This window comes from Suncus etruscus, chromosome 3 (genome assembly GCF_024139225.1).
Source record: "Suncus etruscus isolate mSunEtr1 chromosome 3, mSunEtr1.pri.cur, whole genome shotgun sequence".
NCBI lineage: Eukaryota > Metazoa > Chordata > Mammalia > Eulipotyphla > Soricidae > Suncus > Suncus etruscus.
The window spans coordinates 138,852,164-138,864,722 of NC_064850.1; the positions used below are offsets into that span (position 1 = coordinate 138,852,164).

General features: G+C 45.9%; 2 protein-coding genes across 2 annotated transcripts in view; both read right to left on the reverse strand.

The window, feature by feature from the left end:
• Positions 1-12,559, reverse strand: part of CIDEA (cell death inducing DFFA like effector a) — a 449,150-nt gene that overhangs the window by 57,404 nt on the left and 379,187 nt on the right. The window lies entirely within an intron of this gene.
• IMPA2 (inositol monophosphatase 2) overlaps positions 1-12,559 on the reverse strand; it is a 46,128-nt gene that overhangs the window by 18,430 nt on the left and 15,139 nt on the right. Inside the window, exons 2-4 of the mRNA XM_049770129.1 lie at positions 5,601-5,734; positions 2,460-2,564; positions 784-829 (exon numbers count right to left, since the gene is read on the reverse strand). Coding sequence (XP_049626086.1) covers positions 784-829; positions 2,460-2,564; positions 5,601-5,734 — 285 coding nt within the window. The remainder of the gene's footprint in view (positions 1-783; positions 830-2,459; positions 2,565-5,600; positions 5,735-12,559) is intronic.

The following is a 12,559-nucleotide window of genomic DNA, read 5'->3' on the forward strand; positions in this document are numbered from 1 at the left end:
TCTGCTCTTCTCTGCTCTTCTCTTCTCTTCTCTTCTCTTCTCTTCTCTTCTCTTCTCTCTTCTCTTCTCTTCATTTCTTTCTTTTTTTTTTTTTTTTGGTGTTTGGGTCACACCTGGAAGCACTCAGGGGTTATTCCTCACTCAATGCTCAGAAATTGCTCCTGGCAGGCTCAGGGGACCATATGGGATGCCAGGATTCGAACCACTGTCTTTCTGCATGCAAGGAAAATGCCCTACTTCCATGTTATCTCTCTGGCCTCCGGGCCCTCAAGTCTTATTTAAATAGAAGTAACTACAAGGAAATGAAGGCTTGTCTAAGTGTCACTGGCCATGTTGATGAAAACTAGTTTAAGCCTTAATCTCCTGCCTTTTGTGAAGGTCCTACAATATTGCTAAATTTCAAGGATTTATGGGAATCGTGAAAGAGTCACATTCTCATACTAATAGTTAATGGCCAATGAAAAATTAATAGGATATTGGGATTAAAGATGTCCTCCAAAAATAGGAGCTCCTCCACTATGTGACCAGCTCCCACGCCCTTGAGGCCAGATGGAGAAGAACTTGAATCGTGCGTTCAGAACTTTCTTTCCACAGAGCATCAGCCAGAGAACACAGGGGAAATGGGGTCAGTACTAGGGTGAGGGTGGCCAGGAGTGGCCCCCCCAACCCAGATTTGAAAAGCACAGAGCTAGACAGGCTAGTCCTGATGAAGGCAGAGAAAGAAGTCAGAAGGGAAGGTGACTAGAGCAAACCCCAACTGGAGCCTGAGACCTCACAATGTACCTCTTGGTTCACTGCAAATCCGATGCTCACTGCCACAGTTGGGAACCTGCAAAGGAAAACAGAAAGGTTTGCACTCTGTACAGACCATCTTCCCTCGGCAGGCAGGCTCTGACAAAGCTCTGTGAAGCTACATGGCTCTGCACCCAGGACACAGAGGCCTTTTCTAAAGCGGGGCTGGGCTTGTTATTTATTTTTTTTTAAAACAACCACTTCCCACAACTTCACCAGCTGCTTCCAAGACAAACAGGCTTGGCTGAGGGTGTAGTCTGAAAGTGAACCTTGAAAGACATTAGTATTCTGCAGGTTGTGGGAAATGGAAGCAGTTCAACAATGTCCAGGTCATATTCCACCCAGAGGCTCTCAGAGACTAAAGGAATAGCAGAGACCTCCAAAACATGTCTCAGAGATTGTCAGTAGGGACCCCAAGTGATACACCAGTCAGCCAGCCAGCCTGAGAAAACAAACCCTGCAGAGGCCTGGCTGGGTGATAATACAATTTACCTTCCTCACGTGTACTATGATATCACAGCCTGTAACAACAAAGTTTGCCTGTAGCTTTGCTGTGTGACCTTTTCAGTTGCTCTGCCAGTCTTTAAAAATAATCCATCCTTTATATGAAGCTTAAAAACAAGAAAAGGTCAGGTACTGATAACCTATAGGAAAAATACCAAAAACCTGTCCTATGGATCTCGGTTGGCTGCTGAGCAGAGACATGGTGCAGAAGACCTAACTCCAGCACTTTGCCACCTGCTTCTGTCCTTACAATGCTGAGGAATAAGATTTGCTGGATGGACCCTCCTGGGCAGTGCAGCCTTGCTGGTGCTCCAGGGCTACAAAGACCTGCCCTCCTGCACATTCTCCAACTCTCTCCAGAGCCCATCCACCTGAGAAGACACCCCAAGAGCCTGCATACACAGGCATTCACACACACGCATGCCTGCAAGCACGCACACACACATATATAAGCACACCCAGAGCCCCAGTATGAGAGTGTGGACCCCACTAATGTAAACATGCTCCATACCTTCCAGCAAAGTTAAGAGCCTTTGTGCTTTGGGACCGCACCTTGCAGTGCTCAAGAGTTACTGTTTTCTTTTTGGTATTTGGTTTTCGGGCCACACCCAGTGACTCTCAGGGGTTACTCCTGGCTATGTGCTCAGATATGGCTCCTGGCTTGGGGGACCAATTTGTGGTCTGTCCTAGGTTAATGCCCTACCACTTGCACCACTGCTCCGGCCCCTCAAGGGTTATTTTTGACTCTGTGCTCAGGAATGACAGACCTCCTGCTTTAGGGCTGTTTGCTGAGTCTGATTAGGTGGTGTTAATCTCAGGTGACATGGAGGAGGTCACATTCCCAGGGCCAGCCACGGCCCTCAAAGGCTGTCCGAGCCTCCCATAGATCTGAGGCTGCATAAAGTGTATTTTTTTCAACTCAACCCAAAACTCCAGGCACTAGGAACTACAGGTGTAGAAAAGCACAGGTCTCTGAGTCTGCTGAAGGATCACACTAATGGGGATCCTGATCTTGGGGCACACAGAATTTTAACAAGACTGTCAACCAACTGCTGGTTTACTTATATATGCCTGCCTCCAATGTTGTCTGGGAAGAATTGGGAAACACTTGGGAGAGACGACACTGAGGGCACTGGAATAGGGTGATCAGTACTGATGCTCACCTGTGCACAAAGTTGCAGGTGCCATCGATGGGGTCTACAATCCAGGTGGGGCTGGGAGTGAGGACGCATTTGGCCCCAGTGGCCACAGCCTCTTCTGCAATGAACCTGTGGTGGGTGGGAGATGAGCTTCAGCCAAGGGTCCAGAAACGCAGACGAAGTGCCCAAAGTACATCAGGCTTGTGAGACTAACAGGTGCGGCAGAGACCTCGAAGTAAGGGGTGTTCCCCAAAGCCCATCTACACCCTAGCGTCCAGCAGCTCCCTTACTCAGGGTGCTTCAGAAGCAGCATGAGCCCACAAGGAGGTGAACTAGGAAGACATCAGGTTAAGGGCCTAGGGAAGGAACAGCACAGGAAAGGACACTGTATCTATTGGGGGGGGGGGGCTCCCACACTTAGCAATGCTCAGAGTTTACTCCTGGCTCTGCACTCAGGAATTACTCCCGGTAGTGCTTGGGCAACCATATGGGATGCTGGGGACCAAAGCTGAGTTGGCAGCATACAAGGCAAATGCCCTACCCATTATCACTCTGATTTCTTTTAAATCTAAGTTGGCAATAAATAAACAAATAAACCGGACATAGATTTGCTGCAACATGATTTGAATTTCTGGACAATCTAAGTAGAGAACAGAGTGGTCCAGCCCTTCTGCTGAGCAGGGTGCTACCCTCCTCATCTTGAGGGAAGTAAATGGTGGTCATGAGCCAGGGCTGTCCACCAGTGGCCAGGCCTGGCCTTCAAGAGCTGGAAACTATAGTCTAAGTCACCAAATATGGCCCAAAAAGAGCATCAACACCTTCCAGGGCACCTGCCACCCCCTGGTAATCCATGAGCTGCTGGTGGGAAGGGGGTTTGCATGTACCCCATTACCACATCACTCTTACCAGGTGCTTGTGCAGAAGGACAGTCTCCACCAGCTATACACCCATGGAATCGAGGCTCCATAGGGATACAGTGCTGCTTACATGCATGACAGGATGTATGTCACATCTTGGTGGTGGTAATTTGACCAGAAAGTACCAGAAGCTTGTACTTAGCAGTGACCTTAAGGCCTTTCCCAGGACCTCACAGCTCTGCTGGCTCCCAGTTCTGTCATAGCCTTATGGCTTGATATCATAACCCAAACTCATGCACTAAACACTTATGCAACCAGAAACAACTAGCTGCGTCCATACAATTTTATTGTCCCCAAAAAATGAAGTCCATGCATACCCTTCTTTAGATACTCACATTCAATTTAGATTTTATTTCATTTATTTTTGGTTTTGGTGCCATACTCAGTCCTACATGTGTTCAGAAATCACCCCTGGTGGGGAGTGGGGACCTTCTGAAGTGTTGGAATTTAAACCTGGGTTGGCCACATGCAAGACAAGAGCACTACCCACTGTACTCTCTAGTTCTAGTTTATATTTTAAAAGGTTAAAAAAGATTAAAAAAAAAAACCAAACAGACATTCAGAGTGTAAATTCTACAACAGGTCCTGACCTTGCACTAAAGAACTAGGAAATAATGAACACTGAAACACAAATGCTGTCCCATAGCAAACATGACACAGCAGCAGAAAAGTATCAGAGGGAATCAGGTGACCCTGAGATAAACTGAGGAGCAGTTGGAAGGGAGTGAGTGTCTGAGTGTATACTTGTTTTTTTAAATTGTTCGCAAGGATAAGCATGTCTGCCCACCCTCTGCCCCAGGAATGTGGGATGTGGATGCGAGGAGGAAGAGTCTTCCTGAGAGTCTTCTTCAAGCACAAAGCAACGTGGAAGCTGATGGCAAACAACCTACTCTGACTTCAGGAGGGTCCCCTAAGTACCACCAGGTGTGGCCTGAAACCCTCTTCCAAAAGGAAGCAGGAAAGAGGTCTCCATGTCCAGGCTGGAGTTTACACACTGTTCTGCAGGTCTAGATGTGAAGCAGGGGCCCCCGAACACCGACATCAAAGGACTCTTCCTCTAAGGTCTACCCAGAGGAACTCCCTTGGAACTCAGTAGTAAATATCTACAATTTTCTAAGAAATTAAGGAACTAATAGTTCTCTGCACAGATCCCAAAGAAGTTAAGAACTTTTATTTTACTTTTTTTGTTGTTGTTGTTGATTTTGGGTCACACCTGGCAGCGCTCAGGGGTTACTCCTGGCTCTATGTTCAGAAATCGCTCCTGGCAGGCTCAGGGGACCATATGGGATGCCGGGATTTGAACCACCGACCTTCTGCATGCAAGGCAAACACCCTACCTCCATGCTATCTCTCCGGCCCCGAAGTTAAGAACTTTTACCTTAGGGGTTAGAGTTAGTAGAGCAGGTAGGGCACTTGCCTTCATGCAGACTATAAATTTGATCCTCGGCACCCCACATGGTCCTCTAAGCTTCTTTAGGGGTGATCCCTGAGCACAGAACCAGGGGTAAGCCCTCAGCACTGACTGGTACGGTCTCAAACAAACACACAAACAAATAAGCAAAAAATACTCTAGAGAAAAATGGGGTTCTCTTTAGGCCTTCTCCAAGGATCTTGCCTACTGTGGCTTTGCAGGAAGAATGAGGCAGAAGAGAGAAAGTGGAAGTAGGAGAGAGTGAGTGTGGGAGGGAGAATAAGTCTTAAAGTGCTTGCTTTGCACATGGACAACCTGGGTTCAAACCCAAACACCCTATATGCTCCCCCAAATCCTGCCAGGAGTAATTCCCAAATACAGAGACAGATAAGTTCTGAGCACAGCTGGGTATGGCAAACAAACAAACAAACAAACAGAATGTGACCCGTTGTATGACTAAAATTCAACTATCTGGCAATAAATCTATACCCACAGATGACAGCAACATTAAGAGAATCCACTGGGGGGTGGGGGTGGGAAACTGACACTGGCTGCCAGGAAGGCAAAACTCTCTAGGTATCCCTTGAAATCATGTAAGTGCTGAACAGAGGGGTGAAGGGTACTGCAGGAGCAGAGTTGAGTGCAGCCCTGTGAGTACCAAAAGGTACGACATAAACATGAGGATGGGCCAGACATCCTCAAGAATTCCCCAAGCTGCCCCACCCGGAGAATCGGCACCCCCCCCTTTTAGACCCCTACCTCTGATGAATGTGGCAATAAGTTAAGGGGGTGGGAGAATTGGGAAAGTATTCTCCCTTCCCTCAGAACTGCACTTACCTGTGTGTAGGAAACTTATTCTGCAACTCAGAAATAATTAAGTCTTCAACAAGGTGATCGGTTTCTGTCACGAGATCTGCAGCAGTTGTTTTGGTGGAGACACGTTTTTCCTCGGAAAGTGCTTTTCTGATGATCTGGAAGAAGAGTTCGGGATAAATTGACTAACACAGTCTTGCCCCACATGAGCTATTGCTCCTTCCTGAGAGGGTGGTTTTGTTAGGGTGCGTGGGTCCTTGCACCACTTCATTTTTCTCCCACCAGCAGGCCTTCCGAGCTATTAATATTACATCCAAGTCAATTTGGGATTCTAGGGAGCCTTAATTACCTGCTGCAATTTTAGTTTCACAAGGAAACTTGTGTGAAGTTAGTGTGTCCTATTTAATGAAATCATTTTTCCTCGTAAGAGAAGGAACACAATGATTTGGAGAATTTAAAATTCCGATCATTGAAGAGGAAATGGCATCTTTGCCCAATAGAGGCCCATGATTTTGCATTTATGGGACTTCAGTGTCAAGGGATTACAAGAGATGAAAAACATGCATGAATCAAGACTACACATGTTCAAAATGAGAAACTGGGGAAGCTGAGACAGGCTTCCAGAACCTGCCTTCTTCTAGCAGTGTAGCACCAAGTCCCTAAGCAGTCCTCAGGGCCAAGCTCACATTCAGGATGCAGGAGCTTCAGGTGTATCCCACCCAAACCCAGCAGGGCTAAATACATGAGTGAGGGCCAGAGCAATAGCACAGCAGGTGGGCATTTGCCTTGCATGCAGCCGATCCAAGATGGATGGTGGTTTGAATCCTGGAATCCCATATGGACCCCTGAGCCTGCCAGGAGTGATTTCTGAGCAGAGCCAGGAGTAAACCCCTGAGTGCCACTGGGTGTGACCCAAAGCCCAATAAATAAATAAATAAATAAATAAATAAATAAATAAATACATGAGTGTGCAATGGAAGCATCTGCTTGTCAGGGCCTCCCGCAGGGGCAAACCCACTGCCAGAAAGTGCTGGGATCCAGATGGGAAGAAGCAGCTCACAGGATCCTTTTTATGAAAGCAAAACTCAGCTACTTCAGTTCTCTTTTCTCTTATTTCATTATGAACTTGATGTCATAATGACAATGACACAATGACAATGTTGGCACACTTAAAGTGACTTCTGACCATTCTTTACCTGGAACTGCAACTCCATCCTGAGCTTCTTTAGGAAGCACCATCAGCTGCCCAGATCTATAGACTGGACACATTTTGCCCATCCTGACATTCCCTGGTCTGAAGGAAGCATTTCTGGGCTGTCCCTTCTTCAATCCAAGCAGACCTGCAGGTGCTATATAGGGGTGGGCAAAAACCCATCTGGAAATGGGCAGGGTCAGGATTTTGGAAGGATAACACTAAGCAAATCCCCTCTTTCTGACTTCAGAGGTTCTCTGATCCCAGGAACAGTCCAAACAAGATGAGACAGGTTTTGTCTGTTTTTCATTTTGTGCACAAAAACAATATACTCACACTACAGGAAATCTAGGGTGTGTTTTCTTTTTTTTTTTTTTTTTTTTTTTTTTTTTTTTTTTTTTGTTTTTGGGCCACACCCGGTAACGCTCAGGGGTTACTCCTGGCTATGTGCTCAGAAGTCGCTCCTGGCTTGGGGGACCATATGGGACGCCGGGGGATCGAACCGCGGTCCGTCTCCTAGGCTAGCGCAGGTAAGGCAGGCACCTTACCTCCAGCGCCACCGCCCGGCCCTAGGGTGTGTTTTCTAAAGAACACACAAGGCATAGAATCTAACAGCCCTACATTAGGACAATCCCTTAATCGAGAATAATTCCATCCACAGTTTGGTGCGAGCCATTGGACCTTCCTGTACATCCTGTCAGCCTAATCTCCTCTCCTTAAGAAACCCATTTTTCACAGAAAATTCCCACCAAATTCTGCACACATTTCTTACAATTTTTCAAGGTCTAATTCATGTGACATATGTGCTACTTTCCAAGAATCCCTATGTCTGGGGCAGGGAAGGAGTTGGTCACATCTGGTGGTGCTGAGGCTATTCCTGGCTTTGTGCTCAAGAGTAACCCTGGGCCCAGAGAGATAGCACAGCAGCGTTTGCCTTGCAAGCAGCCGATCCAGGACCAAAGGTGGTTTTTTTCGAACCCCCGTGCTTGCCAGGAGCTATTTCTGAGCAGACAGCCAGGAGTAACCCCTGAGCAACGCCGGATGTGGCCCAAAAACCAAAAAAAAAAAAAAAAAGAGTAACCCTGAGGATACTTGTCTGGAGGGCATATGTGATACCAGCCAGGAAAATGCCCAAACCCTGGTCAATAATCTCTGTAACCCCCCCAACTTCCTGCCTATCTTACCTGGATAGTGAGACCCTCCTACATCTGAGAGGGGTCTGTGGTTGGTAATTAGAGTGGCCTGGGAGAAGGCTGAAAGAAATATTCAGCAGGAAGAAGCAGGAGGTAGAGAAGACACTCATAAGAGACAGCATGGATGCAGAGGAGCAAAAGAAGAGGCTGTTTAGCTTAGAAGCCACACATGGTGGTTAGAGCCTTAATAAAGCGGAATGTCTCCTAAAACTTCATCTAACTGCTGTGGGTCATTTCCTCACCATTACCCTGATACTTACAGACCTGCCAGGCCATAGGGGCTGCAGGCGCTGGGCTGGGCTGAAAAAGGCCTAATTATTCACTCTGTGCATCACTAGGATTTTATAATTAATAATTAAAACAATCCCTACATTTCTTTCTTGTATTTGTTTGTTTTTAGGACACACCTGGAGTTATTCCTTGCTCTGTGCTCAAGAATTACTCCTAGAGGTGCTTGGGGGCACCATATGGTATGCCGAGGATTCAACCTGAGTTGGTAGTGTGCAAGACATATGCCCTAGCCATCTCTCTGGCCCCTAATCACTACATTTTAAATAATTCCAGTCTTCTAGTCTATAGGCCAATTGATAGTTCATATCCTGTAGGGAAATTCAATGTGCGTTGCTGTGGTATGTGTTTCTGTGCAGTAAGCATATAATTTCTGTGTGTATATGTATGATATGTGGTATATGTGACATGTGATGTATTTATGGTTTATAAGTGTGAGTGTTGTTTGGGAGCACATGGAAGAATATGCTATTAGTAAGTAGCTGGAGGGTATATGTTTGTGCATGTTCTATGTATATGTAGAGTACATGAGTAGTGATGTAGGTGGGAGTATGTACATAGGCAGAGAAGCCTGTAGAAAGCAGATCACTTCTCCAATTTTGATGTGCCTGGGACACCTAAAAGTCTTATTTTACCTGGGCATGAGAGGCTATACCTAGCAATGGTCAGGGATTACTCTTCGCTCTACACTTAGGCATCACTCCTGGTGATCCATGTTGAGTGGAGGGGTCAAAGTAGATTGGCTGCATGCAAGGCAAGTACCTTATCCCTGTACTATTGCTCAGGGCCCCTAGTCTTACTGAAATGAAGAGTGTAGCTGAGGTAAGTGTGGGTTTTGAGATCTATGATTTGCATTTCTCTTATTTATTTTTAAAGTAGTTTTATTTAGAAAATGTGAGAGGGAGGGAGAGAGAAAGAGAAAAGCAGCCAAGAGGGAATGTGACTTCTACAGATGGGAAGAGAGCCTTGTTGAAGTAAAAGAAATGAATTCCTCATCCCAAATTAAAATACTTGCGCTTCTGGGATGTTCCATGGTGACTTCCTAGATGCTGAGAGTGACCCTGAGAAACAGAAGTTGGGGTAGGTTCTCCAATCTATGCCCACAGCTCCAAAGCACTGCTTACAAAGCGGCCGACAGAGGAGCTCCACAGAGCCCCTCTGACCCCACTCTTCCTGTGAGACCCTCCACTATCCACTCTGAGCCCAGCAGAATATCACATTGGATGCCTCCCTCAAATCCGACTGCACTCCCGGATTCCATTGTTGATTTCTTTTCCTTTCCACACCATCTGCCATCACTTACCTGTGTTATTCAGTCTACTAATATCCTTCCTTCCCCCCAGCTCTGCTGAATCCTGTCCACTGCTTCAGTAGACAGTGGGTCTAGTTCCTGCACTACCAGTGGTGGTGGATGGTTGGAGGGCCTTGTCCTATGTGAGATCCTCGAAACCCAAACACTTAGCCCCCAGGTTCATTCACTCACTCTTATACATATACAGCTTACTGATATTCCTTTCATTGTTGTAAGGGCCACACTCAGTTCTCAGGGAGGCATATGGGGCCTGCAATGGAATCTGAGATTTTGAGCATGAGATTGACCACTAATGTGACCCCTGGCCCACACTTCACCACTGCCTGAAGTGGCTGTTTTGGCTGCCTTCTGCACATTTGTCCCAGAGGGCTCTGCTCTAGCCTGTGTCTTCAAGAAGCTTTCTATAGGGCCATCTGCCTAGCCAAGGCCTTTTCAGTCAGCAGTTCCACTCAGTTACTGCCGACATTGACATAGTTTATCACTGTCAGGCATGGGCCTGGCTCCAAAGCATCTGGAAGGCAGGTGCACTGACTTGAGTCTCTTCAGATTCCATTCTCTTTTTGACAAAGAGCAGGCCCACCCTTGTTCCACCATCGCACTGAAGGCTTACTGGAGCACTTCTCTGTCAACTTCCAATCTGTCACAGCCCTGTATATGTCAGCTTCCTTCCCCAAATCACCAAGTGCCATGGCTGTACATTAATCTAAAAAGGGGGAAACTGGATGTTTCATAAAGAATGCCCAGGAAAAAGTCCTGTCTAGAAAGTAATTCCTGTTTGGGGTTGGGGGGCTGAGGGGACACACCTGGCAGTGCTCAGTGACCACTCCTCTTTCTGTAATTAGGAATCACTCCTGGAAGGGCTCAAAGATACAGCTCTGGCCTCTAGAAAGTATTTTTCATATTCACCCATTTATATTACTCATTTTACCAGCTATGGAGGATAAATATCAGGTCTGAATTCAAGCCCCCCTCCACCCAGGAGACCTTGAAAGCAATAACAGAGATACCCAGAACCTTAACTTCCCTGGTCTCCAGCAGCAAGTTTCTGAAATGTGAGTGGTTATAAGAATTAAATGAGAAACTGCCTAAAACTCATGGGAGTCTTATGATTTTTTTTTATGGGCCAGAGTGATAGTACAGCAGTAAGGTGTTTATCTTGCATGTGGTCAAACTGAGTTCGATCTCTGGCATCCCATGTGGTGGCCTGAGCACAGCCAGGAATGATTCCTGAGCACAGATCCAGGAATAACCCTTGAGTGCTGCCTGCTGTGACCCAAAAAACAAAACCCAACAAAAAAAAACCCAACAAAAATATCTTTATACATACATAGACTTTTAGTATCCTCAATAGGTGCAAGTTATGTATGTATGCAGAGGCTCGAGAGATGGCACAGTGGGTAAGCGTTTGCCTTGCACACAACCAATGTGGATTTAATTCCCAACATTCTATAAGCATTGGCAGGAGGATTCCTGAGAGCAGAGCCAGAAGTATCCCCTGAGTACCATGAAAAAAGGAGAAAAAAAATTTTCAAGTAGTATATATCTAACAATATATAATGATTTATGAACAATCTTCTCATCTTACACAATGTGCAAATTTCAAATAGGATGCCAAAATATTAGATTAAGAACAGTTTAATATACATACTCTGGACTTTGTATTGTATGCAAATACCTTCTTTCCTGGTGTCTTATCCAAAGTATATAAAGCTATAATCAAGCTAAGCAACAAAGAAACCAGTATTTTCATTAAAAAAAATTGGGAGAAAAAAATTGGGAGGAGATGAACAAACACTTCCATAAAGAGGATATATGGAAGGCCAACATACAAAATAGTGTTCTTCAACACTTACTATCACGGAAATGCAAACTGGAACAACAATGAGGTATCACACCAATGAGAATGCCATCTAGCATATATACAGAAAAGAACAAGTATTGGCAAAGAGATGGTAAAACGGGAACCCTCATTCACTGCTAGTGGGAATGCTTTTTGGATCAGCCCCTATGGAAAACAAAAGGAGATTTCTCCTAAAATTAAGAATTGAGCTTCCGGGCCCAGAGAGATAGCACAGTGGCGTTTGTCTTGCAAGCAGCCGATCCAGGACCAAAGGTGGTTGGTTCGAAACCCAGTGTCCCACATGGTCCCCCGTGCCTGCCAGGACCTATTTCTGAGCAGACAGCCTGGAGTAACCCCTGAGCACCGCTGGGTGTGGCCCAAAAACCAAAAAAAAAAAAAAAAAAAAAAAAAAAAAAAAAGAATTGAGTTTCCTTACAACCCAGAGATTCCCCTTCAAGAACATAAAAATGCTATTTTGAAAAGATATTTACTGTTGGCAGTGTAAACAAACCAAATGTCCAACAGATGGACAGAAAAAGAAGCTGTTCATATCTATGCATGCAGTGGAATATTCTGCAGCTGTCAGGTACAACTATGCAGTTTGCTGAGACTTGGATGGACCTGGAGGGCATCTTACTAAGTGAAATGAGTCAGGGGAGACAGAGAAGCTGGATGACCTCAGTCATCTGTGGCATACAGGGAAACAAAACAAGGGAACAGAGAATATCAATTGATGACAAACTCCAGGTCTTGGAATACAAACTGAAAATCCCAGTTTGGAGGAAGTAGGTAGACAAGGGGTAGTGCACAGAGGCGTGGGCAGGGAGTCTTGGGCACTTATTTTGGTTATGAGATAAAGTGATTACGTACACCAATATCATACACTCCACTGTAAATAAATTACTTTTTGGGGCCGGGCGGTGGCGCTCGAGGTAAGGTGCCTGCCTTACCTGCGCTAGCCTAGGAGACGGACCTCGGTTCGATCCCCCGGCGTCCCATATGGTCCCCCAAGCCAGGAGCGACTTCTGAGCGCATAGCCAGGAATAACCCCTGAGTGTCACCGGGTGTGGCCCAAAAACCAAAAAAAAAAAAAAAAAAAATTACTTTTTTTGTTGTTTGTTTTTGGGTCACACCCAGCAGCACTCAGGGGCTACTCCT